General features: G+C 51.6%; 1 protein-coding gene across 1 annotated transcript; it reads right to left on the bottom strand.

The window, feature by feature from the left end:
* Positions 1 to 86: 86 nt before the first annotated feature.
* On the bottom strand, positions 87 to 27,866 carry ALOXE3 (arachidonate lipoxygenase 3). The gene is given in 17 exon segments (XM_009189620.4): positions 87 to 980; positions 8,786 to 8,956; positions 9,542 to 9,642; positions 16,606 to 16,727; positions 17,314 to 17,483; positions 18,070 to 18,156; positions 18,246 to 18,449; positions 18,539 to 18,682; positions 19,514 to 19,686; positions 20,246 to 20,349; positions 23,217 to 23,342; positions 23,670 to 23,789; positions 24,342 to 24,423; positions 25,489 to 25,693; positions 26,569 to 26,736; positions 26,738 to 27,029; positions 27,426 to 27,866. Coding segments are annotated over 17 exon segments (2,532 nt in total). The 5' UTR covers positions 27,509 to 27,866; the 3' UTR covers positions 87 to 800.
* Positions 27,867 to 27,871: the final 5 nt, after the last annotated feature.

Raw genomic sequence — 27,871 nt, forward strand, 5'->3', positions numbered from 1 at the left:
ATCCACTTCTGCCCTCCCGCTGCAATCCCCTGTACCCACAACCCTCACCCACCCCTATACACACACACCAAAACAGCAAAACAAAATGAAAGCCAAATATTTTTGTTTTTATTGAACTCACTGGGCTCAAGGACAAAAAGAAAAAAATGGGATGAAAGGGGAGTAGGGTGAAAGCGTGAGAGAAAGAGAGATCCCGCAAACACCCCAGGCCTGGGAACGTGTCCCTGAGAACAGCAGTTAGGGGTCCGGGCAACTGTGCTCTAATTCTTCCCCTCCCCTTAAAGGTGCTAGGGACAAAGGGGGCCACATGTCAGACCCAGGCACACAGTTCTTTCTGTGCCTAGTTTCCAGGCCTTTCCAGAGAAGGAAGCTGGGCTGGCTGGCTCTAGGCTTGAAGGAAAGAGAAAGTAGAAAGGCATGGTAGCAGAAGGAGTTTGGGGATGGGGAAGGATGAGGGAGAAAAGCTCAGAAACCCAAGTTGGGCATTCCAAGAGGCTGGAACAAGAGGCTGCCCCAAGTAGGGCAAGAAGTGAAGCGGTTCCTTCCTTTCGGAGGGGTTATTGTGCATTGGACTTTGGTCAGCGGCTTTTAACCCTGGACACTGCTGTACTGGTCTCTCACAGCTCAGGGTCCAGTTTGGATGATGTCAGAGCCATCTTGGCTGCAAAGGTCCCCACGTGCAGAAGACAAGGTTCAGGCGAACTGAGAACAGGGAGGATGGAAGGGTCTGGAGGACCCTGAGGAGCTGGTCCTCCTCATGCTTGGACCTTTCTTTCTTCTTAGGTGGTATTTGGGGGTGGTTAGATGGAGACACTGTTCTCGATGAGGGGAGGGTCCAGGTAGGTGTAGGGCAGTGCCAGACCCTGGTTCCGCTCCTGGATGTCCCTCGAGATCTGGGCCAGGCGGCTCTGGAAGGCAGCGATGCTCTGCCTCGGGGCCTCCTCTGTGAAGTGCTCATCTGGGTAGGTGCCCAGGGGCCTCTGGGAGGAAATCAGGTAAGAGGTCAGGATGACATTCAGGATGGGATGGAGAATAACAAAGGACCACATGTAACAGCAAATCCAGTCAGGGTGGCTTCTAGTGGCACAACCCAGTTGCAGCCATTGTAAACACTTGCCCCAAACTGCCACCCCATGCATCCTGACACCAGGACCCCAGCACCCAAACCCCAAACAGAGTAGGGAACAGAATGTGATGTAGGAACCAGCCAACCCAAATTCAGTGCTGCCTCTGCTGGCAAGCCTCTGCCTGTTACTTTGACTCTTTGAGACTCGATTCCTGCATCTGAAAATGGATGGGTTGAACTAGAAAAAAAAGTTCTGAGGCAGGGTCTCACTCTGTTGCCCAGGCTGGAGTACAGTGGTGTGATCATAGCCCACTGCAGCCTCAAACTCCCGGGCTCAAGTGGTCCTCCCACCTCGGCCTCCCAAAGCACTAGAATTCCAGGTGTGAGCCACTGCGCCTGGCCTAGAAAATCTTGAAAGGCCCCTTTCATACCTGATCCAACTGCTCTGTGAACTAAAAGAACACAACCACATTTCTCATACAACCGAGATCAACATAAACACTGTCCAGCATATATACCCAAGAAAATAACTATTACTTCACAATTTCACAAAATTCAACTCCTGAAAACCACCAGCATCCTGGTTCTAAGGTATCTTCACAATCAACCATCGTGATGGAACTTTTGCCAACGCGATCACCATCATCCTCCACTGCCACACTTTACAGCACAGCCAAGCACAATCAAGAAATAGCACAATGAGCTCCAGTCACTGCCATCCTGTGCACAGGACTGTCCCTCCCTCATGATCATATCACACAACCAGCTCATCACGACAATGCAGAGGCCCAGCCTCCTAACCAGCACACACTTCCCATTTATTAGAACCTTCATATAACTGTTGCCAGTACTACTGATTTGTTGTTTTTTTTTTTGAGACAGAGTCTCGCTCCCTCCCCCTGGGTGGAGTGCAGTGGCGCGATCTCGGCTCACTGCAAGCTCCGCCTCCCGGGTTCGCGCCATTCTCCTGCCTCAGCCTCCTGAATATCTGGGACTACAGGCACCCGCCACCACACCTGGCTAATTTTTTGTATTTTTAGTAGAGACGGGGTTTCACCATGTTAGCCAGGATGGTCTTGATCTCTGACCTCATGATCCTCCCGCCTCGGCCTCCCAAAGTGCTGGGATTACAGGCGAGAGCCACCATGCCTGGCCAATACTACTGATCTTTAACAAATTCTTTTTCTCATTGTATTGCACTGGCGAAGGCCTCCAGATGAATGTTAAATAGCAGTAGTAACAATGGACATTGGGCATTATTTTCTTGCCTCTGACTTTAATGAAAAGACATCTATGGTCTCACCATAAATACAGTGTTTTCGGAAATATACTTTTGGTTTTTTTTTGAGATGGAGTCTCGCTTTGTCACCCAGGCTGGAGTGCAGTGGTACGATCTTGGCTCGCCGCAACCTCTGTCTCCTGGGATCAAGTGATTCTCCTGCCTCAGCCTCCTGAGTAGCTGGGATTACAGGCACGCGCCACCACCATGCCTGGCTAATTTTCGTATTTTTAGTAGAGACAAGGTTTCACCATGTTGGCCAGGCTGATCTTGAACTCCCAACCTCAGGTGATCCACCTGCCTCGGCCTCCCAAAGTGCTGAGATTACAGGCGTGAGCCACTACACTCAGCCTGACATATACTTCTAATCAAAACTCCTTAAGGGGGTTTCATTTTACACTGCGTTTTTATTAGTAATGGCTGTTCACATTTATCAAATGCTTTTTCAGCATATATTGAGATAATTATATGATATGCATCTTTATTGACGTAACGAATTATATTGCTAGATTTCATAAGGTTGAACCAACCTTCCATTCCTTTCATTCCTAGAATAAATTAGACTTTATCGTGGTGTATTACTGTTTTATTATTCACTATTGGCTTTCATTGGCTGATATATATATATATATATATATATTTTTTTTTTTTTTTTTTTTGAGATGGAGTCTGGCTCTGTCGCCCAGGCTGGAGTGCAGTGGCGCGATCTCGGCTCACTACAAGCTCTGCCTCCCGGGCTCATGCCATTCTCCTGCCTCAGCCTCCCGAGTAGCTGGGACCATAGGTGCCCACCACCACATCCAGCCAATTTTTTGTATTTTTAGTAGAGACGGGGTTTCACCGCTTTAGCCAGGATGGTTTCGATCTCCTGACCTCGTGATCCACCCACCTCGGCCTCCCAAAGTGCTGGGATTACAGGCGTGAGCCACAGCGCCTGGCCTGGCTGATACATTTTTAAGATTGTTGTAGCTAAGTGGAATAAGTGTATATATATATATGTTTTTTGTTTTTGTTTTTTGTTTTTTTTTTGAAACAGGGTCTCACTCTGTCACCCAGGCAGAAGTGTAGTGATGGGATCACAGCTCACAGCAGCCTTGAACTCCCAAATTTAAGCAATCCTCCTACCTCAGCCTCCCAAGTAGCTGGGATCACAGGCGAACGCCATCATGCCTGACTAGTTTTTTTTTTTTTTTTTTTTTTTGGAGAGACAAGGTCTCAGTATATTACTCAAGCTGGTCTTAAATCCTGGGCTCAAGCGGTCCTCTCGCCTCTGCTTCCCAAAGTGCTGATATTACAGGCGTGAGCCACCGCACCTGGCCTTATAATTTCATTTTCATAATAACAGCTAACATGTAAGCACTTTACGTGAACCATCACAACCATACATCAACCCTTAAAACAGGTATTCCTATTATTCTCACTTTAAAGATAAGGAAATTAAGGCTTAGAGAGGCCATTACATAACTGAAGTCATATAGGTGGTAGGTGTGGATCTGGGACTAGAGCCTTCCAATGAGACCCACTGCCCTTCTTAAGAGTACCACCGCTGGCGCCGGTGGCTCGCCTGTAATCCCAGCACTTTGGGAGGCCGAGATGGGCGGATCAATGCAGGTCAGGAGATCGACCATCCTGGCTAACACGGTGAAACCCCGGCTCTACTAAGAAATGACAAAAATAGCCGGGCGAGGTATGGAGCCAGTCCCAGCTACTCGAGGCTGAGGCCGGAGAATGGCGTGAACCCGGAGGCGGAGCTGCAGGTGAGCTGAGATCCGCCACACGTACTCCAGCCCAAGGCAGAGCCGGTGACTCCGTCCAAAAAAAAAAAAAAGAGTACTCACCGCCGGGCGTAGCTCAAGCGTTTTCCGTAATCCCAGCATTCTTTAGAGGCCGCGACGGGCGGATCACGAGGTCAGGGAGAGATTGAGACCATCCTGGCTAATGCGGTGAAACCCCGCCTCTACTAAAAAACAAAATCCAGGGCCGGGCTGTACTAAGCAGGCCGGGCGCGGTGGCTCAAGCCTGTAATCCCAGCACTTTAGAGGCCGAGACGGGCGGATCAATGCAGGTCAGGAGATCGAGACCATCCTGGCTAACACGGGTGAAACCCCGCTCTATTAAAATACAAAAAACTAGCTGGCTGCAGGTGGCGGGCGCCTGTAGTCCCAGCTACTGAGGCTGAGGCAGGAGAATGGCATAAACCTGGGAGATGAGCTTGCAGTGAGCTGAGATCCCGCCACTGTACTCCAGCCCGGTGACAGGAGCTTGAGACTGGCCTCAAAAACAAAAACAAAAACAAAAAACTAGCCAGGCGAAAGGTGGCGGCTTCTGTAGTCCCAGCTACCGGAGGCTGGAGGCCGAGTGAACCCCGGAGTAGTGAGCTTGCAGTGAGCTGAGATCCAGCCACTGCACTCCTCCAGCCTGGGCTACACAGAGCCAGACTCCCTTTCTCAAAAAAAAAAAAAAAAAAGAGTACCACTGTCAAGGCTGTGGCTCACGCCCTCATAATCCCAGCACTTTGGGGATAGTCGAGACAGGCGGATCACCTGAGGTCAGGAGTTCCAGACCAGCCTGACCAACATGGAGAAACCCCATCTCTACTAAAAATACAAAATTAGCCAGGTGTGGTGGTGGGCGCCTGTAATCCCAGCTACTCAGGAGGCTGAGGCAGGAGAATTGCTTGAACCCGGGAGGCAGGGGTTGAGGTGAGCTGAGATCACACCATTGCACTCCAGCCTGGGCGACAAGAGCGAAACTCCATGTCAAAAAAAAAAAGAAAAAAAAAAAGAGAGTACTACCTTTGCTAGGTGCTGACTCTATAATTCAGCAAAATAATTGAGAAAGTTTCCACCTTTTGCTATGCTTTCAAGTAGTTTGAATGACTTAGGAATCATTTGTCCCTTGGAGGTTTAAAAGGATCAGATCTTTTAAAACCTTTTACAATTTGTATGGTTTTCATCTCTTCTGGAGTTAAGCTTTAGGTGTTTTATTTTCCTAGAAAAGCATTCATTTCATCTAGATTTCCATATCTGTTTGCATAAAACTGTAAGCAGTATTTTATTATAATTTTATTATAATTTTAAAAATCAGCTGGGTGTGGTGGCTCACACCTATAATCCCAGCACTTTGGGAGGCCAAAATGGGTGAATCACAAGGTCAGGAGTTCCAAAACCAGCCTGGCCAACATAGTGAAACCTTATCTCTACTAAAAAAGAAAATAAAAAAATTATCTGGGCGTGGTGGCAAGCGCCTGTAATCCCAGCTACATAGGAAGCTGAGGCAGGAGAATCACTTGAACCCGGGAGGCAGGGGTTGCACTGAACAGAGACCATGTCACTGCACTCTAGCCTAGGTGAGAGTGAGACTCTGTCTAAAAAAAAAAAAAAAAAAAAGAGTAAAAAATCTTCTCTGCATTTGTGGTTATATGCCTTTCCCATTCCTAATGTTGTGTATTTATGTTCCCTTTCTCTTTTTTTTTTTTTGTTCCCCCTTGATTAGAATTGTCTAGGCCAGATGCAGTGGCTCACGCCTATAATCCCAGCACTTTGGGAGACTAAGGCAAGAGGATCACTTGAGCCCAGGAGTTCAAGACCAGCCTGGGCAACATAACCAGAACCCTGTCTCTACCAAAAATGAAAAAATTAGTCAGGCGTGGTGGCGCCTGTGGCCTCAGCTACATGAGAGGCTGGGGTGGGAGAATTTCTTGAGCCCAGGAGTTTGAGGATGCAGTGAGCCATGATCATGTCATGCACTCCAGCCTGAGCGACCCTGTCTGGAGTTGCCCAGGCTTTTTTTGAGACAGCCTGATCCTGTCAAAAGAGAGAAAGAGAGAGAGAGAGAGAGGGAGGGGGGGGAGGGAGGGAGGGAAGGAAGGAAGGAAGGCAGGCAGGCAAGCAGGCAAAAAAATAGTGCTACAAGTGACAGTCTGCCACTTCTGGGCCTAGACTTGAAGAAATTTGAAAGCTTGTTTTCAATCTTGGAAGCCAGCCACTGTGCTATGAGGAAGTCCAACTATCCTGCTGGAGAGAGACCCCTTGGAGAGTCCTGGGGGATAAGACAGCATATGCAGAGAGAGAAAAGACCACACACAGGAGCACTGAGGCCCCAGACATGTGAGCAAAGCCTTCTGGGAGCTTCCAGCCCAGCCCAGTCACCAGCTGATTGTATCCAAGTGTTTCACCCTAGCCGGTACCCTGTGAACCACCCAGCCTAGCCCTGCCTAAATTTCTGATCCAGAGAATCTTAAGAAAAAATAAATATGTCTACAGATTTTTTATTGTATTTTTTTTTCAAATAACAAGTTTTATGTTTTTAAAATGAGATTGACATCTAATTTCTTTTTTTCCTTCTTTTCTTACTTAAAGATGGGGTCTTGCTATGTGGCCCAGGCTAAAGTGCAGTGGCTGTTCAAGGCATGATCACGGCACACTGCAGCCCTGAACTCCTAGCCTCTAGGAATCCTCTCACTGCAGCCTCCTGAGTAGCTGGGACTACAGGCCCGTGCCATTGCACCTGGCTCAATACTTGATTTCTAAAACTGTAGTGTAGCCATCAAAAAAAAAAAAAAAAAAAAAAAACAGAACACACACACACCAAAGAAAGAAAGAGAAAACAAAGCAGAAGACAGAAATATGACACTGGATTCAAAGCCTACTTACTAGCTCTGCACTGTTGAACAAATTGCTGAATCTCCCTGAACCTCAGTTTTCTCCCCTGTGAAGTGGAACTACCATTTATGGAACATTTGTATGCCAGCACAGTGCCAAGCTTTTTTTTTTTTTTTTTTGGGTCACCCAGGCTGGCGTGCAGTGGCGTGAACATGGCTCACTGCATTTTGACCTCCTGGGCTCAAGTGATCCTCCCACCTTAGCCCCCACCAAGTAGCTGGGATCACAGGCACACACTAACATGCCCAGTTAATTTTTGTGTTTTGGGTAGAGACAGGGTTTCACCATGTTTCCTAGGCTGCTCTTGGATTCCTAGGCGCAAGCAATCCACCGGCCTCAGCCTCCCAAAGTGCTGGGATTGCAGGCACGAGCCACTGTGCCCAGCAACATCTGGAATCTTTCTAGCACCAAAGGGAGTCAAGCGTGAGAAATAAGGATATTCAGTTGTCAGAGAGCTTGTGTGCAAGACGGCTGGGTGAAAACAAAGATGATGGGAACCAGTGATAAAGGGCTACTTGGCTGGCCTAAACTCAGATATTGGCTCCTCCCTAGCCCCTTGCCTCCGAAGTTGCCCGTTGCATCCATTCACACAGCCACAGGAGCACCCTTGCTAAAGTGGATTTAACCACTGGGCCTGAGGCTTAAAAGTCTTGATTGGCGGCCGGGCGCAGTGGCTCACACCTGTAATCCCAGCACTTTGGGAGGCCAAGGTGGGTGGATCACGAGGTCAGGAGTTTGAGAACAGCCTGGCCAACATGGTGAAACCCTGTCTCTACTAAAAATACAAAAATTAGCTGGGCACAGTGGCAGGTGCCTGTAGTCCCAGCTACTCAGGAGGCTGAGGCAGAAGAATCGCTTGAACCTGGGAGGCGGAGGTTGCAGTAAGCGGAGATCATACCATTGCACTCCAGCCTGGGTGACAGAGCAAGACTCTGTCTGGGGGGGCGGCGGGGAAGCCTTGATTGGCTCTGCTTTGTCTTCTAAATGAATACTGTGCAGACAAAGCCCTACCTTCCTCTCCGCTCTGCTATTTCCATTTGTGATGGAATCCTACAAATACACCAGTTATTTCTCACCTCTACTCCTTGGTCCTGTCCTTCCCCCTCCCTAAAAAAGAACCCTGCTCCTCCTCTCTGTCCAACTCCTACTTGTCCTGCAGGTTTCAGCTTAGATGTCACTTTCTCCAAGAGGCCTTTCTGGGTTCCCCCAGACCCATTTAGGTTCCCCAGGGCCCTGTCCTTACTTCTATCACTGGACTGTAAGCTCACAAGGACAAGGTCCATAGCTGCCCATAACAGGGTCTGGGTCACCACTGGTACTCAGGAAGTGTGTGTTGAATGGAGAAATTAACATATAAGTAACTCCTACAACACGGTGGTGCCCTTTTTCATTGACCTGTATGTCTCCTCAGCTAGACCACAGGCTTCTTGAAGGCAGGAAGGTCTCATTCAGCGTTATAGACCGGGTGCCCAGTGCTGTGTGGACACATAGGAGGTATCCAACAAATGTTTGTTGAATGTTTGCATTAACACATGAGTAGATGATGGATGAACAGTCGGACAAATGGGCGGATGGGCAGATTGGTAACTAAACTGGTATTTGCTTCTGTCTATGTCTTTTGGGATTATCATTTTCTGAAGAAACTGAAGAACCCAAGGCAGTTCTGCAGTGAACATAAATCCCACTGGTCAGTCCTCAAACCCCCAGACAAAGCCACAACCACCCCCACTGGTGGCCCGCAAGAACCCTCCTCCCCTCAACACCCGATATACGCACCTGGTCCTTGGGCTCTTGGCTGACCAACCAGAAGAGGAGGAGGTTGTTACAGCTGATGTTCACTTCAGGGAGGGTGTCTAGGTAAGTCTTCAGGGTGGTGGTCCCCTTGGTCTGGGGTGGAGGCTGCCTCATGGACGATGGAGCATTGGGCATCCAGGCCCCAAAGTCATGCTGTGGAGCCCCCCATCCCAGTTGGGTCAGCTGGCCAGAAGGAGAGTATCACCTCCCTCTTCATCATCCCTGATCCCACCTCTACCATCCGAGAGGTGATTGTTGGGAAATGAGGGGATCATGGAAAGGCAAGAGAGGAAGCGGTAGGGAGTGGAAAGTCCCAGAAGTGGGGCAGGAAGCCAGCTTACTCCTTGTCACTCCCTACCCAGTGTTCCAGGACTGGGTGGGGTGAGTCACTAGGGTAGGAGGTGGCCCCAGAATAGAGGTAATCCTAGAAAAGGGCCTTGGGCTGGCATGCCATACAGAGCAACCTGCTACTCCACCTGTCTGGGTTCTAACCATGAGAGGAGCCCCTAAGTTCTACTCCCAAATTAACATCCACTTGAGTCACCATTGCGACCTTGGACACAGCTCCACCCAGTCATCACCCAATACCAGCCTTCACCCCACTCAGCTGCCACTCCAACCCCAAGCCCAATCATAAACCCACCCCAGCCCTGACCCACCCAAGCTCTCAACCCGAATTCAGGCCTCAAGTCCATTGCTAAGACCTGGTGTCCCCAGGCCTGCCCTTCGTAGCCTCACCTGCCCACTGTTGACAGCAGCATGCTGGGCAGAGCAATTGAAGATGATTGCAGTGAGGAACTTCACCATCTCTCCTGGGGTGCACAGCCGGCTTGGGAAGCCTGGGTGTGGGAAGGAAGGGTAGAGGGTGTGGACGGAAGGTACTGGATTCCTAGGGCCAGCTCAGGACTGGGGCTCACCACAGGGGGAAAGTGAGGAAGTAAGGAACACCAAGACACGACTGTCTTATTGGGCTGAAGTTAGGGATGGCCATCACCAAGGTTTGTGGCCTCTGAAGTGGGTCAGGATAGAAGATGGGCGCTGGGATCTGGCCAGAAAATCCCCGGCAGGCAGGGCCAATAACAGAGCCAGCTTCAAGCCCAAGTGCCCAGCTGCCTCTCCCTGACTTCCAAGGCACTTCCCTCTGCAGCCCCTATTAGGACGTAGTGATTTAATCCTACCCAGTTCACCAAGATTTGTTCAAGCACCCAGTATCCAACCATCCTTTGCTGGGCTTAGCAGCAGAGACCGATGCACAGGGCATGTTACTCAAAAGCTCATAGTAACAGAAGCAGAAGGAAGCTTCTAAGGCCAGAGCTTGGCTCTTTGAGGAGAGGGCAGGCAAGGCAGAAAGGGGCACCAGGAGCAGAGTGGTTAGTGGAGGCCTCCTGGAAGACAAGAGGGGCCTTGTGAGTTGAAAGATGGATGAGCCTTGAATGGAAAAAAAGACAACACAGAAAAGCACTTCAGGGCTAGAGAGGGGAGAGCTCCAAGGCTCAGCCCTTGATCCATTCGCTCTGTGCCTCACTCATCTCACCCAAGTCCATGGCTCTAACTACCTCCCACTCGCCAACAACTCCCAAATTCCCATCTCTGGCTTTGCCTGGCTCCTGAGCTCCAGATTCAGCCATGGGCATTACTCTGCAGTGGCTTACCTGATGTCCCCCCTAAGCATCTACACCACCTCACACTGCACACTGGCAAGAACAAATGCCCATCAGATTACGTCACCCTTCGCTAAAACCCTCGGAGGGCTTCCCATCCCACTCACCTTGTCACGGCCCTACTTGATCTGGCCCCAGCCCCTTCTCCCACTTCATTTCCTTCCTGGCTGTTCACTTATTTGACTCCAGCCACACAGGCCTTCCTGATAGTTCTCAAATGCACCAGCACATTCAGAACTCAGGGCCTGCACACTTACTATGCCTCTGCCTGCTACTCTTGCCCCAATTATCCTCAGAACTAGCACCTGTACTTCCTTCAGGCCTCTACTAATGCATCAGCTCCTGACAGGCCTGCCCTGACCACCTCCCTGAAATGATCTTTTTACCTTGACACACTATATACCCTGATGCTGTTTCCGTTTTCCTCTTAGCATTGATAACCACCTGACATTTGTTTGTTGATTCTCTCTTTCTCTCTCCAAAAGAATGTTAAGCTCCACTAAAGCCAGGATTTTTGTCTTTTTCACTACTAAACCTCAGCACCTAGAACAATAGTTAATAAATACCAAGAGCCTGGTAATAATTGGTCGAATGAAGGAATGCATGAGAGGGTAAGAAGCCAGAGCATGGGAGGCAGAGGTGGGAGGATCGCTCAAGCCCAGGAGTTTGAGACCAGCCTGGGCAACATAGCAAGACCTTGTCTCTACAAAAACATTTTTTAAAAAGGTAACTGGATGCAGTGATGTGGTGGTGCATGCCTGTAGTCCCAGCTACCAGGGAGGCTGAGGCATGGGGATCACTTGAGCCTGGGAGGTCAAGGCTGCAGTGAACTGTGATCATGCCACTGCACTCCAGTCTGAGCGACAAAGTGAGACCCGGTCTCAAAAGAAAAAAAAAAAAAAAAAAGCCAGAGTGGGAAGGCATGGGGTATTAGCAGTGTGAGGGAACAGGGAGGGGACCTAATTGGAGGTGAGGCTGCAGCGGTGTGCAGGGCCACGTGGTTCCTGGGCAGTATTTCAGAGGATTAGCAGGGTGGTGGCCCTGCAGGCTTGGCGGGCAAGCAGCGAGAGGCTGGGAGAGGTGGGACTGGTTGAGAAGCAGCTGCCACAATTCCAGAGCACTATGAGGAAGAATACGACTAGGGTGGTGACAATAGGCATCAGCCACCTAACTGGATTTAGGAAGAGAGGGGAACATGAGTCAAAGAGAACTAAGGTTTAGAGTCAGGCTGACTGGACAGAGGCTGATGCAACAGAACAGAGAGGTTCGGAGGAAAAACCAGACATCTGCCTGGGAGTGTGTGGGAGTTTTCTGAATGTTCTGTTCCTGGTTGAGTCTCTAAACTCGGAGGCTGAGAACAAAAAAGTAAAGCAGGCGGACGCACCTGTAGTGTCAGCTATTTGGAAGGCTGAGACAGGAGAATCAATTGAGCCCAGGAGTTTGAGACCAGCCTGAGCAACAGAGCAAGACCCTGTCTCAAAAAAACGAAAACAAAAGCAAAAACAACAAAAAAATAAAAACAAAGAAGGGGACCATCTATAGGAATTTTTCTGTAGTTCATATTGCCTATTTTTCCCCCGTTGGAATATGGAACCTGACCAATATGGTGACAGAAACCCCATCTCTACTAAAAACACAAAAATTATCTGGGCGTGGTAGCGTGCGACTGTAGTCGCAGCTACTCAGGAGGCTGAGACAGGAGAATCGCTTGGAGAGGTGGAGGTTAACGAGTGTTTTTCCTTTTTAAATACTGTATGTGAATCTAGAATAAGTTTGTACTCATTGGAAGAGCTGTTGTCAATCTGAAGAAAGTTCTGATGCGTTAAATCGGAGAAAAATGTAATAAAGTAAGATAGGAGAGTTGAATTAACCTCAGACTGACTGAGGTTAATGAGTGTGTTTTGCCTTTAAATACCGTATATGAATCTGGAATAGGTTTGTACTCGTTGGAAGAGCTGTTGTCAATCTGAAGACTGTTCTGATGCATTAAATCAGAGACATATGTAATCAGGTAAGATAGGAGAGTTGAATTAACAGTAATTAGATCCCCCTTTGGGTCTTAAGTAGGAAACAGACAGCCCCAAATATGAAACACCTGCCCAAAGAGGGCGGCGGTGTCAGGATCAGCACTGATCATGATTAATAGCAGGTTTGCAAAACACAGGGAAGGGTCACCCTTTAAAAACTCCAAGGCCAGGTGCGGTGGCTCACGTCTGTAATCCCAGTACTTTGGGAGGCCCAGGTGAGCTGATCACCTGAGGTCAGGAGTTCAAGACAAGTCTGTCCAACATGGCGAAACCGCGTCTCTACTAAAAATACAAAAATTAGCCAGGCATGGTGGCAGGCGCCTGTAATCCCAGCTACTTGGGAGACTGAGGCAGCAGAATCTCTTGAACCCAAGAGTCGGAGGTTGCAATAAGCTGAGATCATGCCTCCACACTCCAGCCTTGGTGACAAAGTAAGACTCTGTCTCGGGTCAGGCGTGGTGGTTCACACCTGTAATCCCGGCACTTTGGGAGGCCGAGGCGGGCAGATCACGAGGTCAGTAGATTGAGACCATCCTGGCTAACACAGTGAAACCCCATCTCTACTAAAAATGCAAAAAATTAGCCGGGCGTGGTGGCAGGCACCTGTGATCCCAGCTACTCTGGAGGCTGAGACAGGAGAATAGTGTGAATCTGGGAGGCAGAGGTTGCAGTGAGCCGAAATCGTGCCATTGCACTCCAACCTGTGCGACAGAGCAAGACTCCATCTCAAAAAAAAAAAAAAGACTGTCTCAAAAAATAATAAAAAAAAAAACTCCAGAAGAGTTCTGGCTGTCACCACCTTAACCCAGAAATTACTCTCAGCATCACTAATAGTGAGACAACCTGACATTATGCGTGTCCCAATATGACGCAATGCAGAAATATTCTTGCCAAAAATGTTTAACCTTCAGACATGACTTCTGGTTTACAAAAAACATGGGATACAGCCTGGCCAACATGGCAAAACCCTGTCTCTACTAAAAATACAAAAATTAGCTGGGTGTGATGGCACACACCTGTAATTCCAGCTATTCAGGAGGCTGAGGCACGAGAATCTCTTGAACCCAGGAGGCGGAGGTTGCAGTGAGCTGAGATTGCACCATTGCACTCCAGCCTGGGTGATGGAGTGAGACTCAGTCTCAAAAAAGAAAACCACAAAACACAGCAAACAAACAAAAACAAATAAAGAAAAAAACCACAGAGGAGACAGAGGAGTTAGGTGAATGACATCATGAGGAAGCAATTAGATAAATTCAGAAGGTGAGACATTCTGCAGAACAGCTAGTGGGGGCTTTTCAATGAGTCTATGTATGTGATTTTAAGAAGCAGAGGGGGAAGGGGGGCTGTTCTAAGTTATGAGAGACTTTGGAGTTGAAATCGAAACAAAACAGCTTGCAGTCATTTGTTGGATCGTCAACCAATAGGGATCAGCTGGTAGGAAATGGGGAATACTTATTTATTTATTTATTTATTTATTTATTTATTTATTTATTTAGAGAGGGAGTCTTGCTCTGTCGCCCAGGCTGGAGTGCAGTGGCACAATCTTGGCTCACTGCAACCTCTGCCTCCCGGGTTCAAGTGATTCTCCTGCCTCAGCCTCCCGAGTAGCTGAGATTACAGGTGACCGCCATCACGTTTGGCTAATTTTTGTATTTTAGTAGAGATGGGGTTTTACCACATTGTTCAGGCTGGTCTCAAACTCCTAACCTCAAGTGATCCGCCCACCTCGGCCTCCCAAAGTGCTGGGATTACAGGTGTAAGCCTGGCCAAATGGGGAAAATTGAATATGGACTAGATATGAAAGTGACATTGGAGAGTAGTGTCAGTTTTGTTTTGTGTGATGACAACATTGTGGTTGTATAGAAAAATGTCAATTTCTGCCGGGCGCGGTGGCTCACGCCTGTCATCCCAGCACTTTGGGAAGCCGAGGCGGGTGGATCATGAGGTCAGGAGATCGAGACCATCCTGGCTAACACAGTGAAACCCCGCCTACTAAAAATACAAAAATTAGCCGGCTGCAGTGGCGCCTGTAGTCCCAGCTACTCTGGAGGCTGAGACAGGAGAATGGCGCGGAACCCAGGGAGGTGGAGGTTGCAGTGGAGCCAAGATCACGCCACTGCACTCCAGCCTGGGCGACAGAGCGAGACTCCATCTCAAAAAAAAAGCCACATTCCTGCTGAGACAAGTCCCAGGCCAGGGCTGGAGGATAAACAATTGTGCCACTCTGAGCTTTCCCTTTTCTTCCACTACCCCCAGATAGAGAGGCTTCTTCTACTTTGTTGTTGTTGTTTTGGAGACAGAGCTGCCTCCGCCTCAGGGTGGAGTGCAGTGAGCAATCTCGGCCCCACTGCAACCTCCTCCTGAGTTCAAGCCATTCTCTGTTTCAGCCCCGAGTAGCTGGGACTACAGTCACAGGCTTCACCAATGCCTGGTTAATTGTATTTTGGGCCGGCGCTGTACCGCCTGTAATCCCAGCACTTCGGGAGGCCTGCGCGGGTGGATCAATGAGGTCAGGGAGATCGAACCATCCTGGCTAACATGGTGAAACCCCATCTCTACTAAAATACAAAAATCCACTGGGCGTAGGGCGGGATGGCCAGTCCCAGCTACTCGGAGGCTGAGGCAGGAGAATGACGTGAACCTGGGAGGCGGAGCTTGCAGTGAGCCGAGATCGCGCCACTGCACTCCAGCCTGGGTGACACAGCGCGAGACTCCGTCTCAAAAAAAAAAAAAAAAAAAATTTTCGTATTTTTAGTAGAGACGGGATTTCACCACATTGGTCAGGCTGGTCTCCAACTCCTGACCTCAGGTGATCCACCCACCTTGGCCTCCCAAAGTGCTGGGATTACAGGCATGAGCCACCATGTCCAGGTTCTACATTTTTGAGTGCCAGAATACAAACTGTAACATACAGTGGCGCTAGATAGGTAGGCTATGAAGAGCAGCAATGGGCTATGTAACCCAAGCATAGCCAGACCTCACTCTGAGGAGGGGTGACCGTGCAGTTTTCACATGCCGGGCTTAAGGGTGACAACGAGACATCAAAAAGAAAAGCTCTGGCTGGGCGTGGTGGCTCATGCCTATAATCCTAGCACTTTGGGAGGCTGAGGCCAGAGGATTGCTTGAAGCCAAGAGTTTGAAACCAGCCTGGGCAAAAAAGCGAGACACCCTCCCACATCTGTACCAAAAACGAAAAAAAAAGAAGAAAAGGCTAACCTGGCATACTGCCTATGAGTTAGCACTGCCACACAAGGCACAGTAATTTAAAAAAAAAAAAATTTTTTTTTTTTTTTAAATAGAAGTCCTTCAGAGAATGGGGAATGTGGGCATGGGAGATTTCTGAGTCTGGAAATCAGCTACAGAGCAGGAACAAAAGAAATATTCATTCCATTAGAGAAGGGTAGAGAGGAGTCAAAGATCCAGGATAAACTAAGAGGTGGGGAGAAGCCGGGACCTGGGGAGAAGCAGGGGGTCAGAAGGACACGCCTTTCCCGGAGCTAAGAGAGGACTTTAAAGAAAGGAGGGCGTGATCTGGGCCATCTGCTGGACACTTGGGTTAAGGCCTAAGAGGGAGCCGCTGGTGTGTGTGGGTCTGAGGCCTTTCAGGCAGTGTCAGAAGATAAGGGAGACTTAGGGTTAGGTGACAAGCGTAAATGAGGGATCAGTCCACAGCAAGACCAACGCACTCCAAGAAGTTTGCAGCCAAAGGAATGAAGAGAGGTTGGTGGCTAGAGGGGCCATGTGGCAGGACAGCAAGGGGGGTTTGAGAGAAAGTTCCCAGAATCCTCTGAAGTCAGAGATGGCTCCCACTGCATGTTGCAGAACATTGACAGAGCTCAGGAAGCTGAAATGAATGGGTGGGCTTGTGAAAAGGTCAAGGGACCGGAGGGGCACAGAGCAGTGGATGCAAGCAAGGGCTTTGGAGACAGTCGGAGCTGGCTCGGAACCCGCCTTGTGCAGCCTTCTTTGTGCCTCTTTCCATATCTGCTAATTGGGGATATTGACAGTATCTACTTCGAAGGCTGGTCAATAAATAACTGATGGGAGTAGGGTGTGGCCGAGCAAGTGCTAGCTCATCAGAGCCTACACAGGAAGTGGGATAGAGAGGGTATACCTGAGCTTTCCCGGCCCAGGAACGCCTGAGCAAAAATCTCGCCAACCCAGGCCTGCAGCTCCGAATCCTGCTGCACAGATGCGTCACTGGGATAATAGTAGCCCACGATTTCTGAGACAAAGCTGCAGGAAAGAGATGCTGGTACCACTGGAGTAACCACAGGCTCAGGCCTGGCCAGAAAACTGAGGCCCATTGCTGCTCAGGCGGCAGAGAGGCAGATAGCTATGAGGGTTCAGTGGGGACCCCCAGGTGCAGCTGGAATCTGAGTGGCTGGGCTTCCCTTAAGTCCCACTCACTCCTGAGTCATGGGTGCTCCACACCTCCTTCCTGCACAGGAGCCTGGGGGATGGGCAGGGGAGTGCAGGAAGAATCTGATTCATGCTGCCACCCCAGTCCCCACTCAGCACCCAGGAGGAAGACCTGCCTGCCTGAGGCCCCAGCTCATGCTTAGATGGTGCACCAGCCCTGATACTCTGACTCCACTGGACACCCCCTCCTTCTCCTGCATCCACACACCCCCAGCCCCTCTCTGGACAGCAGCTACCTGCCATTTCAGAGGGGACCCCAAACCCAATTCATACCCTCAAGAATTCCCTATGCTAGGGTATGAAAACACCTGGAGTCCCCAGGCACCATGAGCGCAGGGACCACAGTGCCCCAGGCCAGGAGACCCTGGTGGGACGGCTGGTCCCGCCCCGCACCTCGCACCTCTCAATAGCCACCCAGATCTTCAGGCCGTCGTCTCGGTAGTGGTAGTTGGGGATAGCCAGGACGCCGCGGGCCCGCAGGCTGTCCGGAAGGCAGAAATTGGTGTAGGTGAAGTGGGCCAGGCCCGTGCTCATGAGGTAGATGAGGCCTTGCCTCCCGATGGACGTGACCTGAGGACACAGCACAGCTCGGCTTCCGGGCCGGCCCAATCCCCACCCTAGTGTCTGGGCACGAGATGGGGCTGGGGACTCGGCCCAAGGAGGGCCTTCTTCGGTTCATAAAGCAATCCACGACCCGGGATCAAATACCCACAAGGGCCTGCCTGACGCAGGCTGCGCAGCTTGACGCCCCATTACGTGCGTGGGAGAAGATCCATAGGTATTTGGTAACTAAAAGAATGAACTGAAAGCCGGGGAGCCTGGCTGGGCTCAGGGTCAGCTGAGGGTGGTGCCGGGGCTCAGGATGAGGCTGCCCTGCCTGTGGACCCGTGGCCCAGCGGGGCAGGGGGAAGTCGGGAGAGGGGGTGGGACCTGTGGGGGGGCTGCCGGGGAAGAAGGGGGAACAGGGTCTGTGAAGGGGACCGGTAGGAGACCGGCGGAGTGGGCGGGGCTGGTGGAAGAGGCAGGAATTGTACAGGTGTTCTCACACCCCAGGTGTCCTCACAAGGGGCTTGGGTGCAGAACCGGGCTTGGGGGCGGGTAGCGGGGCAAAGCGTCTTCGGGGGTGGAGATCAGTGACCCGGCGGGGAGGCCGCACCTGGTCCACGAGGCCCTCGGGGTTGAGCAGCGTGGCCCTCGCGATGGTGTTCACCTGCAGCGTGTATCGAGTGTGGGGGAGCAGGAGCTGCGAGCGGAGCGGATCACGTGAGCTGAAGGCCGGGGACAAGGCCGCCCGGCCCCTGCCCCGCTGGGCCCCCACTGGGGGTCGCGGACCTTGTAGATGGGGTGGCAGAGCGGCAGCTGGCGCAGTGTGGCCATGGCGAAGGCCTCGCACAGCAAATGCGTGCACAGAAAGTGCGTGTTGTTCTCGTGCACCAGGAACTCAGAGTTGCGCACCCATGTCTTGGCCAGCAGCCAGTCCCATTCGGAGTCAGTGGGCAGGAAGATGGGGCTGTCGGGCCCAGGGGTCTGGCTGAGCTGCGTCCGAAAGGAACGAGGGGTGATGCGGCTCCAGGCTGTGGATTCGCACCTGAGCCCCCACCCCGAGGCGGCGGCTCCAGGCTCACCTGGATGGCCAAGGGCACCAGCGCCCCCTGGGGGCTGAGCCATAGCAGGCACAGTGGGGCGGCCACGTACTGCGGGCGGCCGTTTAGGCAGTGGGTGGGGGCCTCCGCCAGGATCCAGTAGTCCGCTAGGAAGATGTTCCCCCTCTGCAGAAGGCACACAGAGGCTGAGTGTCCCTCTCTACCCGCGCTCCACTTCCCTCCCGTTTCCCTGCCCACTTCCGCTCCAGAGAGGAGCTGAGGTCCCCAGCTGAGGTCTCAGAAATTCTTGGTGCCTGAATTAATGACCAACGTGGGGTACCCCGCCCTTCCCAGAATGTCCGGAATGAGGTCCAGCTGAGTCCCTCCTTGTGCAACCGCTCACCTGCTGGGACAAGCCAGCGTCCTCTCCTCCTCACCTCATACCTAGTCCTTCCCACTTTCAACTCAGATGGAATCCTCTTCTGAGATCTGAGCACTGTGTATCCAGCAACAGCTAAATCAACACACGAGAACTGACCAACCACGTCTCTAGCTTTCTGGAGGAGAATGCCTGAGGGCTTGGCTGCCCCAAAAAGACTGGATCAGCCTCTTCTCTGACGACCTCAGAGCTCCTAGTTCTCCGTGATTTTCCCTGATGTATCTGGTGGCCCTACCATTGGCCTGTCCTAAAACAGCCTTCCTCTAGGCCTCAGCACCTCTTCAGGAGGCCTCAAAACAAGGGCAAGGCCTCCTCCAAGATGTCCCTGCAACCACCCTGCACGTTCACACCATTTCCACCAGGTCCCATCTCAGGCCTCAAAGCCTCCCAACCCCAATCTGACCATCAACCATATCTGCTCTATGTAAAGTGTGCAGGACCACAGCTGCCCAGAGGATGAGGCCCACAGGTGAAATGCAGCCCGGGCCATTTCCATACCCTCCACACACATCCCTTGTCCATAATGGTGACACACCCACCTCCCACCTATCAGGCCCACTGCCCAGGTCCTTACCCACCTCTAGCTCTGTCTGCAGGCATGTGTCCTGTCCCAGCAAGGGGGCCACCATGTCATTGGTGACAGGCAGCTTGCTGGGCAAGCTAGAGATGCAGTGAAGCATGACGGGATTGACACCATTCAGGTACTGGTACCCGAAGAAGTGATCTTCACACCAGTGCTCTGTGACATACTCTGGGGGGCAAGAGAGGGGACCAGTTGGTCTAGAAACTACCTCCCTAGATCCTGGTCCTGTCAAGTCCTTTGCTTGTCATTGTGGTTTAGGTTTTCTTCCCAAAAACTCTATGAGGTAGGAATCATTGTATCTTCAATTTAATACTAGACAGTAAAGGTCAGAGAGATGGAGTGACTTGCACAGCCGAGTGGCAGAGCAGGGATTCGAACCTAAGTCTTTCTGGACCCAAAGCCTGGATCACTTGGTGGTTGGAGTGGGGGAAGAGAGTCATGTGTCCCTGATCAGGACCAAGATTCCCTAAATGACTGTGACCCTCTCCCAGGCAAGCAGAGTGTCTCTGTCTCCTGACTCCCCCTGTTTCTGTCCCCTCCTCAGAGAAGGTGCTTTGTTCTCCAGAGGAATCTGGGAGATGCCACCAGTGAAGCCAGGAGCCCCTCCCCCTCAAATCCAGCAGTCTCCCTGGGAGGGCTGGGAGAGGGTCCTTTCCCAGGAAGGAGAGGAAAGGGTCTGAGTACAAGATAAGGTGAGGGTAGACATCTCCTGCCTGGCTCTGCTTACTTGTCGTGAAGGTCTTGTGGCACCAGAAGATGTTCTGCATGTCATCCAGCTTCTTCCAGGAGCCCTTGCGATCCAACAGCCCTCGAAGCTTCATTCCCAAGGACCTAATGGGAGAGGAAAAGATGAGGATGAGGTCTGGGGGCTAAAGTCTGCTGGGAACCACTGTGTCCCCCTCTGCCTGGAGGAACTAACAGGGTCCATCACCAGAGTAGAGATGCCTAACAATCCACATGGGAGAAAAAGTCTAGTGCCCAGTGGAGGCTCTGTGGCCTCGGAAGACCCTGGTTCATATGTAACCATCCCTAAGACAGGCCATTGTACTTACATATAAAGTTGGCACACACAGCCCTATGGTGCAGACAAGCCACCCTCACTGGTGTTTTGGCCTGTGTTCTCCAAGCTGCCCTCTTGTCACAGACCTCCACTGGCTCCCCTCTGCTTACAGGACAGAGCCCCAGCTGCCAAGCCTGACTAGCCCATGGAGATCCCCACCAGCCAGCTTCTACCAACCTTTCCAGCATTTTCACCCCCCCTGGGCATTAAACAGGGCCAACCAAGACCCACTCTCCAAACATGATCAGAGACATGCTTTTTACACTGGACAGTAGAAGAGGGGCTGGCATGTGGAGGGATGCATATTCTTCATTTTGTGGATGTCTGTACTGTTTGAATTTTTACAGTGAGCATTATTTTTTTTTTTCTTCTTTTTAAGATGGGATCTCCCTGTGTTACCAAGGCTGGAGTGCAGTGGCTGTTCATAGACACAATCATAGCTCACTGCAGCTTCAAACTCCTGGACTCAAGCAATCCTCCTGCCTCAACCTCCCAAGTAGCAGGGACTACAGGTGTGCCCCACCATGCCCCGCAACGTTATTTTATAATATGGAGAAACATGCTTGAAATTAAATCAGCTTGGCCGGGCGCGGTGGCTCAAGCCTGTAATCCCAGCACTTTGGGAGGCCGAGACGGGTGGATCACGAGGTCAGGAGATCGAGACCATCCTGGCTAACACGGTGAAACCCCATCTCTACTAAGAAGTACAAAAAACTAGCCGGGCAAGGTGGCGGGCGCCTGTAGTCCCAGCTACTCGGGAGGCTGAGGCTGGAGAATGGCGTGAACCCAGGAGGCGGAGCTTGCAGTGAGCTGAGATCCGGCCACTGCACTCTAGCCTGGGCTACAGAGCCAGACTCCGTCTCAAAAAAAAAAAAAAAAAAAGAAATTAAATCAGCTTTCCCCCACTTCCAGGTCTTCGTTTAAGCTGTGCCTCTGGTAGAAAGCCATCTACTACATCTCTATGATAAAAATCTATCTGTTCTAGGCACGGCTCAGAAGCAAAGTCCTTTATGGAGCATTGCCTGAACACCTCCAAAACACGTGCCTTGAATCTTTCACACTCATCATTCCCTGCATCCTACTGTAAGCCCAGTGGACATATATCATCCCCATTATACTATGAGCTCCTCAGGGCAAGGACTGGCTGTGTCTGCCCCGCCGTACCCAGTTCATAATATGCACTCACTGAATGGGCTTGAATCAAAGGAAAGGGAATGCAGGCAGGACTCGGTGGCTCACGCCTGTAATCCCAGCACTTTGTGAGGCCAAGGCGGGTGGATCACCTGAGGTCAGGAGTTCGAGACCAGCCTGGCCAACATGGTGAAACCCTGTCTCTACTAAAAATGCAAAAATTAGCCAGGTGTGGTGGTGCATCTCTGTAATCCCAGCTACTCGGGAGGCTGAAGTGGGAGAATTGCTTGAACCCAGGAAGTGGAGACGTCAGTGAGTGAAGATCGCGCCACTGTACTCCAGCCTGAGTGACAGAGTGAGACTCCATCTCAAAGAAAAAAAAAAAAAAGGCTGGGCGCAGTGGCTCAAGCCTGTAATCCCAGCACTTTGGGAGGCCGAGACGGGTGGATCACGAGGTCAGGAGATCGAGACCATCCTGGCTAACACAGTGAAACCCCGTCTCTACTAAAAAGTACAAAAAATCAGCCAGGCAAGGTGGCGGGCGCCTGTAGTCCCAGCTACTCGGGAGGCTGAGGCAGGAGAATGGCATAAACCCGGGAGGCGGAGCTTGAGATCCAGCCACTGCACTCCAGCCTGGGTAACACAGCCAGACTCGGTCTCAACAAAAAAACAAAAACAAAAACAAACAAAAAACCAACAACAACAAAAGGAATGGAACATGGAACAAGTACGCCTGTGGCAATAGGTCAATAACATAGGATGCATAAAGAGGGTAATGTGGGCTGGGGGAGGTGGCTTATGCCTGTAATCCCAGCACTTTGGTAGGTGAAGGCAGATGGATCACCTGAGGTTGGGAGTTCGAGACCAAGCTGACCAACATGAAGAAACCCCATCTCTACTAAAAATACAAAATTAGCCGGTAGTCCCAGCTACTTGAGAGGCTACTTGAGAGGCTTGGGTAGGAGAATCGCTTGAACCCGAGAGGTGGAGGTTGCAGTGAGCCGAGGTTGCACCACTGCACTCCAGCCTGGGCAACAAGAGTGAAACTCTGGAAAAAAAAAAAAAGTGACGTGCCCTGAAAAGTGTGGGCACCTGGGGAAGGCAGGGTGGCAAGAGGGGAGGAATGATCTGACAGGCCCAAGAACAATGTCCCCTGGGCTCCTAAGTGGTCACTCAATCACTGCACAAACGCTTGTTGGGGGTCTGCCCAGTCAACACCCCGTGGGGGTGGGTGGGAAAACCGCGAGGAGTTCAGTCAGAGGCTGAGGAGTCTGGGGGCAGGGAGAGGGGAAATGGGGAGCAGAAGGGGGAGACAGGGGCAGGAAGGGGGCAGGGGCCATGTAGAGAGGGAAGACTGTGGGGCAGGGAGAGGGAATGAGTCCAGAGAGGAGGGACTGGGGTAGGGAGAGGGGATACTGGGGATAGGGAGAAGGGGCAGTTTGGGAGCAAGGGGAGGGGATGGATGGGCAGAGATGTGAGATGTTCATCAGAGGGGCAATGGCCTCACGCAGGGATGGCATTGAAGAGCAGCGAGATCGTCTTGGTGGCTGAGTATCGAATATTGGGCTCCATGTACATCAGGGATGGGATGTCAATTTTCATGGGGAAGCCAGGCAGGTACCGATTCCCACTGCTGGGGGTTGGGAGTGTAGAAAGACAGAAACCGGTCACTGGGCTCTGCAGCCCAGCCCCTTAATTCCTTCCCTCTTTCCTGCCTTCCGAGTTCCCAGGTCTCCCTTACTCCCGGCTCCTCCCCTGCCCTCTCTGCTCCTGACCTAAAATAACCTCCTCACTCTCCTCCTCTCTGCCAGACCCTTTGGGGCCATCTCCCATCCTGACACTTGAATGAAACTGCATTGTCATAGACCCTTACCCCTCCTTCCTGGCTATCAGGACCCCATCCTCTCAACAGCCCCTCACTTGACCTTCTTTCCCCTCCTTCCCAAGCTTTAATCTTCACCTGTCACCCTGGTCTACGCAAGTTGTCGTCTTTGTCAAGGCAAATTTCTTGTCCGACTCCATCTCCTGAAAGCTGTTGACGTCTACCATGCGGGGGAAGCCAGGGGCATAGATCTTCCAGCTTCCGAGGGAAAGAGGCCAGAGGTGGCAAGTCATGCTCAGGATAAACACAAGTCTTAGCTTTAAAGACACGACTTCAGATTAAAACTTCAGAAACCACCTACTTTCTGGATAGGTGACAAGGAATTGGACATTTCTCCATGAAAGCACTGGGCTTCACGTAAGGGTAGCATTTGAGGATGGCATTAATGCCCACACTGGGTTAGCGATGGGTTTGTGTTGAGATTAAAATCATGGCCGATTTATGGGGGGGAAGATGAGAAAGGACTGAGATTGGAGGATACTTCAGGTCACTTCTGATATTGGGATCTGGGTTACATCAGGGACAGTTGAGGGCTGAGTATGGATTCATTGGTGGTGTTGGGACAACTGTTACTATTGGTGTTCTCAGTTCAGACTCAGGGTCACTATTAAAGTGGGGTTAGGTCCAAATAAGAGTCCTGATCCAAGTTAGGCACCCAAGGTTGAGAATGAGGTTAGAGTTAGGAACAATCTGATTAAGGCTGAGGTCAGAATAAAGATGGGGAAAGAAGTCAAATTAGGCCACCCTCACCGGTAGCATTCTTGTCGGGCCCGGAGCTCCCGTGTCCTGTGATCCAGGAGGAGGGGAAGAGAGTCCTGACAAATAGTTCTTGCTGTGGGGAATGAAAATTACTCTTGGCATAAGTCTCTTTTCAAACAACATCTTCTGCAAACCTTGCCTGAACCCCCTGACCCTTGAACCCAATCCGACAGCCACATCCCTGTGAATCACGTAGCAGTGCCCCCACATTCCTTGTGTATTCATCAGTAGAAGGGATTCAAGACAGCCTAACCCCCAAATTATAACAATGTTCCTAATTGTTGGCATGTGTATCTCCCCTCCGGACTATAAACTCCTTGAGGGCAAAAGTATTTTTTTTTTTTCTTCTGTATTCCCAGCTTCTAGCATGGTGCCTGGCCCATGTGTATGAGATGCACTTGGTAAATGACTGATGAACAAATATATTTTGTGTAGCTATGGATGGATGTGCTGTGGTGACAGATGAGAGTTTATAGTGAGGTCTGTGGAAAACTTATTATGGACCATGGGGTAATATTGACTTGCCACACTTTGACCTAGAATATCCCTCCTTCATCCTGAGCCTCCTCCCAACACCAAGAGCAGCCCTATTGTTGCCTCTCCAGATCGGACAGCTCTGGAAATTGAAGATGCTCAAGCCCAGCATCCATGGAATCCAGAAATTCAACAAGGAATCTTAGCAGCACCTCTCAGGGTCTTCATCCACACTGGAAAAGCTAGTAGTAGGGGAGGGAACAGGGCCTCTCCAGCTAAAATCTTTAAGCAGCCAGGGCTTCTCCACCTGTTAAAATCTAATGACTCAATGTGCGGATTAGTTCCTCTCTGGGTTCTGGAGGAACTCACTCTGGAGAAGTGCAGAGCGAGGCTGTGGAAAGCAAAGTGCTTCCTATGTGTATGAGAGAAGGGTGCACGCCTATATGAGTGGGTGTGTCTATGTCAGTCTCCAGAAGAGTCAATACCATCTGGAAAACCGTCGCATTTCGGGGCTTGAGAGGTTCCCTTTTTTCAGAAGACATCTACTTGGGAGCCCAGAGTTTCTGACCTCAATCTTGTTCCCTACACTCTGGGGCTCTGTGAGACCCCACTCCTAATCCCAAAAGACACCTGCAGTACAGTGTAGTCCTCGTCCCTGGCCCACCTGTTCCTGGCCTCAGCTCCACGGTGCAGTAGCCTTCAATCCACTGATAGCAGGGGAAGTGGGACACAGTACCATCCGGTTGGGTGACACAGATGCGGCTGCAGTACCAAGAGTCCTTGCGGAAGAAAGCGTAGCGCTCCTTGTGTACACGCAGCAGCAAGAGCTCACCCAGCTCTGCCGAGCAGCGCACCTTGTACTTCTGCACCTGAGGGGACCAAGACAGCAAGCAGGTGAGAGGCAGGGAACTGCCAAGGCAGTCCTTGCGCCTTGCAAGATGCATCTACAACTAAGCCTGTTCGGGCATACAAACCTGAGCTGCTGCTAGCCCACACCGGGCTTTTGTATGAATTAGAAAAAGGGTCCCCTGGCCAGGCGCTGTGGCTCACGCCTGTAACCCCAACACTTTGGGAGGGCGAGGCAGGTGGATCACCTGGGGTCAGGAGTTCAAGACCAGCCTGCCGGATGAAACTCCATCTCTACTAAAAACACAAAAAATTAGTCGGGCTTGGTGGCAGGCGCCTGTAATCCCAGCTACTCAGGAGGCTGAGGCAGGAGAATCGCTTAAACCCGGAAGGCGGAGGTTGCAGTGAGCTGAGATCCCGCCACTGCACTCCAGCCTGGGCAGCAAAAGCAAAACTCCATCTCGAAAAGAAAAGAAAAGAAAAGAAAAAAGTGCCTGAGCACAGTGGGCACTGCATTTCACTAGCTTCCTAGGCCGGCTGGGAACCCTTGTGGAGGCCACCTGGGGCTGGCAGAGGCAGGCAGATCCCCTCCAGATAAGAGGAAACCCAGGCTCAGAGAGGGGAAACGACTTGCCCAAAGCCCACTGTCAATTATGGGAGGAGTTTAGGAGCCAGGGGAAGTCCCTCGACTCCCTGTCCAACGCTCCTTCCTCTCCACAGTCCTGCCTGGATGGAGTTCCTCATCTCCAGAAAAGACAGAGGCCTCAGTAGGGAAGGTGAGGAGGTCAGGGCCGGTATCCTGACTTCAGCAGGATCTCAAGAGTCCAGGAGGAATGCTCCTCCCGCCTGCGGCCCCTGCCCCTCAGAGGTGGCGCTTCCCTGTCTCCTTTGTACTCACCGATCCAGGGGCGAAGTCCCTGCCCATTCGATCTAGCCGCTGCTTGGGGCTTTCACCACACGTGCCCACCAGTGTGACAGAGATGTTGTCCAGTGTGCCGGCCCTCAGGTAGGGACCAGTGGTCACACACAGGCGGTACACTGCCATGATGGGAAGGAGGAAGGGATGCTCCCGGCAACGCTGGCCGCAGGAGCAGCCGGCCTGGAGGAGGAGAGCGGCAGGCCGGACAGGGCTGGGTTTCTGGGTGGAGGGCTAGGGGCTGCGGGGCAGGGTAGGGCTGAGGAAGGGCCCAGCTCTGTCTGGGATGTTCCTGGGCTCTCTCTCTCCGAAGTTCCCTGCTGGCGGCTCGGGCTCCCTCTCCCCGCCCACAGTCTTGCACTCTAATACTTGTTTGCTTGCCTCTGACACAGCCGGTCCCTCTGGCTGACTCACCCAGATGGGTATCAGGAGCCTGCGTTCCACTGCGGAGGGAGGAACCAGATGCTGAGACGGAGACAAGGAGGAGGTGACGCCTGTATAATTGGGACACTGCCCTCTGCCTGGTCAGCGGCCCGGACTGATGCCCTGGACTGCTTGTCCGCCCAGTCCCCAATGTCCCCCAAGATCTGTTCCTCCCCATTCCCAGGCGGAGATGAGCACAGGGCACCTGCATTCCTACGTGTGAATCATCCGTGTGAATCACTAAACAGTCGAGAGCTGCACGTGGTCATAAATCTCATGTGACTGCAGCCACACGCAGGTGAGTCGCACACGCATTCCAGCACACGTCAAATGGTCAGGAACAGCTCCCCTGTCACCCCATACACCGATCCCCCCACGCCTGGCCCTCTTTGTCCCCAGCCTTTGGCACGCCCGACCTCATTCTCTGCTCTGGAGTAGGGCCGGTCAGGAAAGCGAAATACAGCGCCGGCAAACAGCGTCTGAAGGCCCCGCGTGGCATTCTTTCCGCTCCAGGACCGCCCTGCGCCTGCAGGACCCGGGAGCCCGAGTGTCCGGGATCTGGGCCACGTGGGACTGGGGAAGAACCTCTCGGAGGGAGAAGCCCATAGTCCGCAGCGGCCCCGCGCGGCCAGTTCCGGCGCCGCACCGTTCAAGCCTCCGCTATGCTCCAGTCCCTGCGTCCCAGCCTCGGCTGGGGCTCTAAGAACGGGAGGCAGAGAAAGCTCAATCAGCAGCAGGTGGGCTTCACCCGCCGCCTCTGAATCTGTGCCAAAATATTCTGCATAGGTACACACAATCCTCTTGCGGTTCTACAAACCTGGATTTTCATATAGAGAATTCTCTTATAAAGAAAGAGTAACGG

Source organism: Papio anubis, chromosome 17, assembly GCF_008728515.1.
Source record: "Papio anubis isolate 15944 chromosome 17, Panubis1.0, whole genome shotgun sequence".
Lineage (NCBI taxonomy): Eukaryota > Metazoa > Chordata > Mammalia > Primates > Cercopithecidae > Papio > Papio anubis.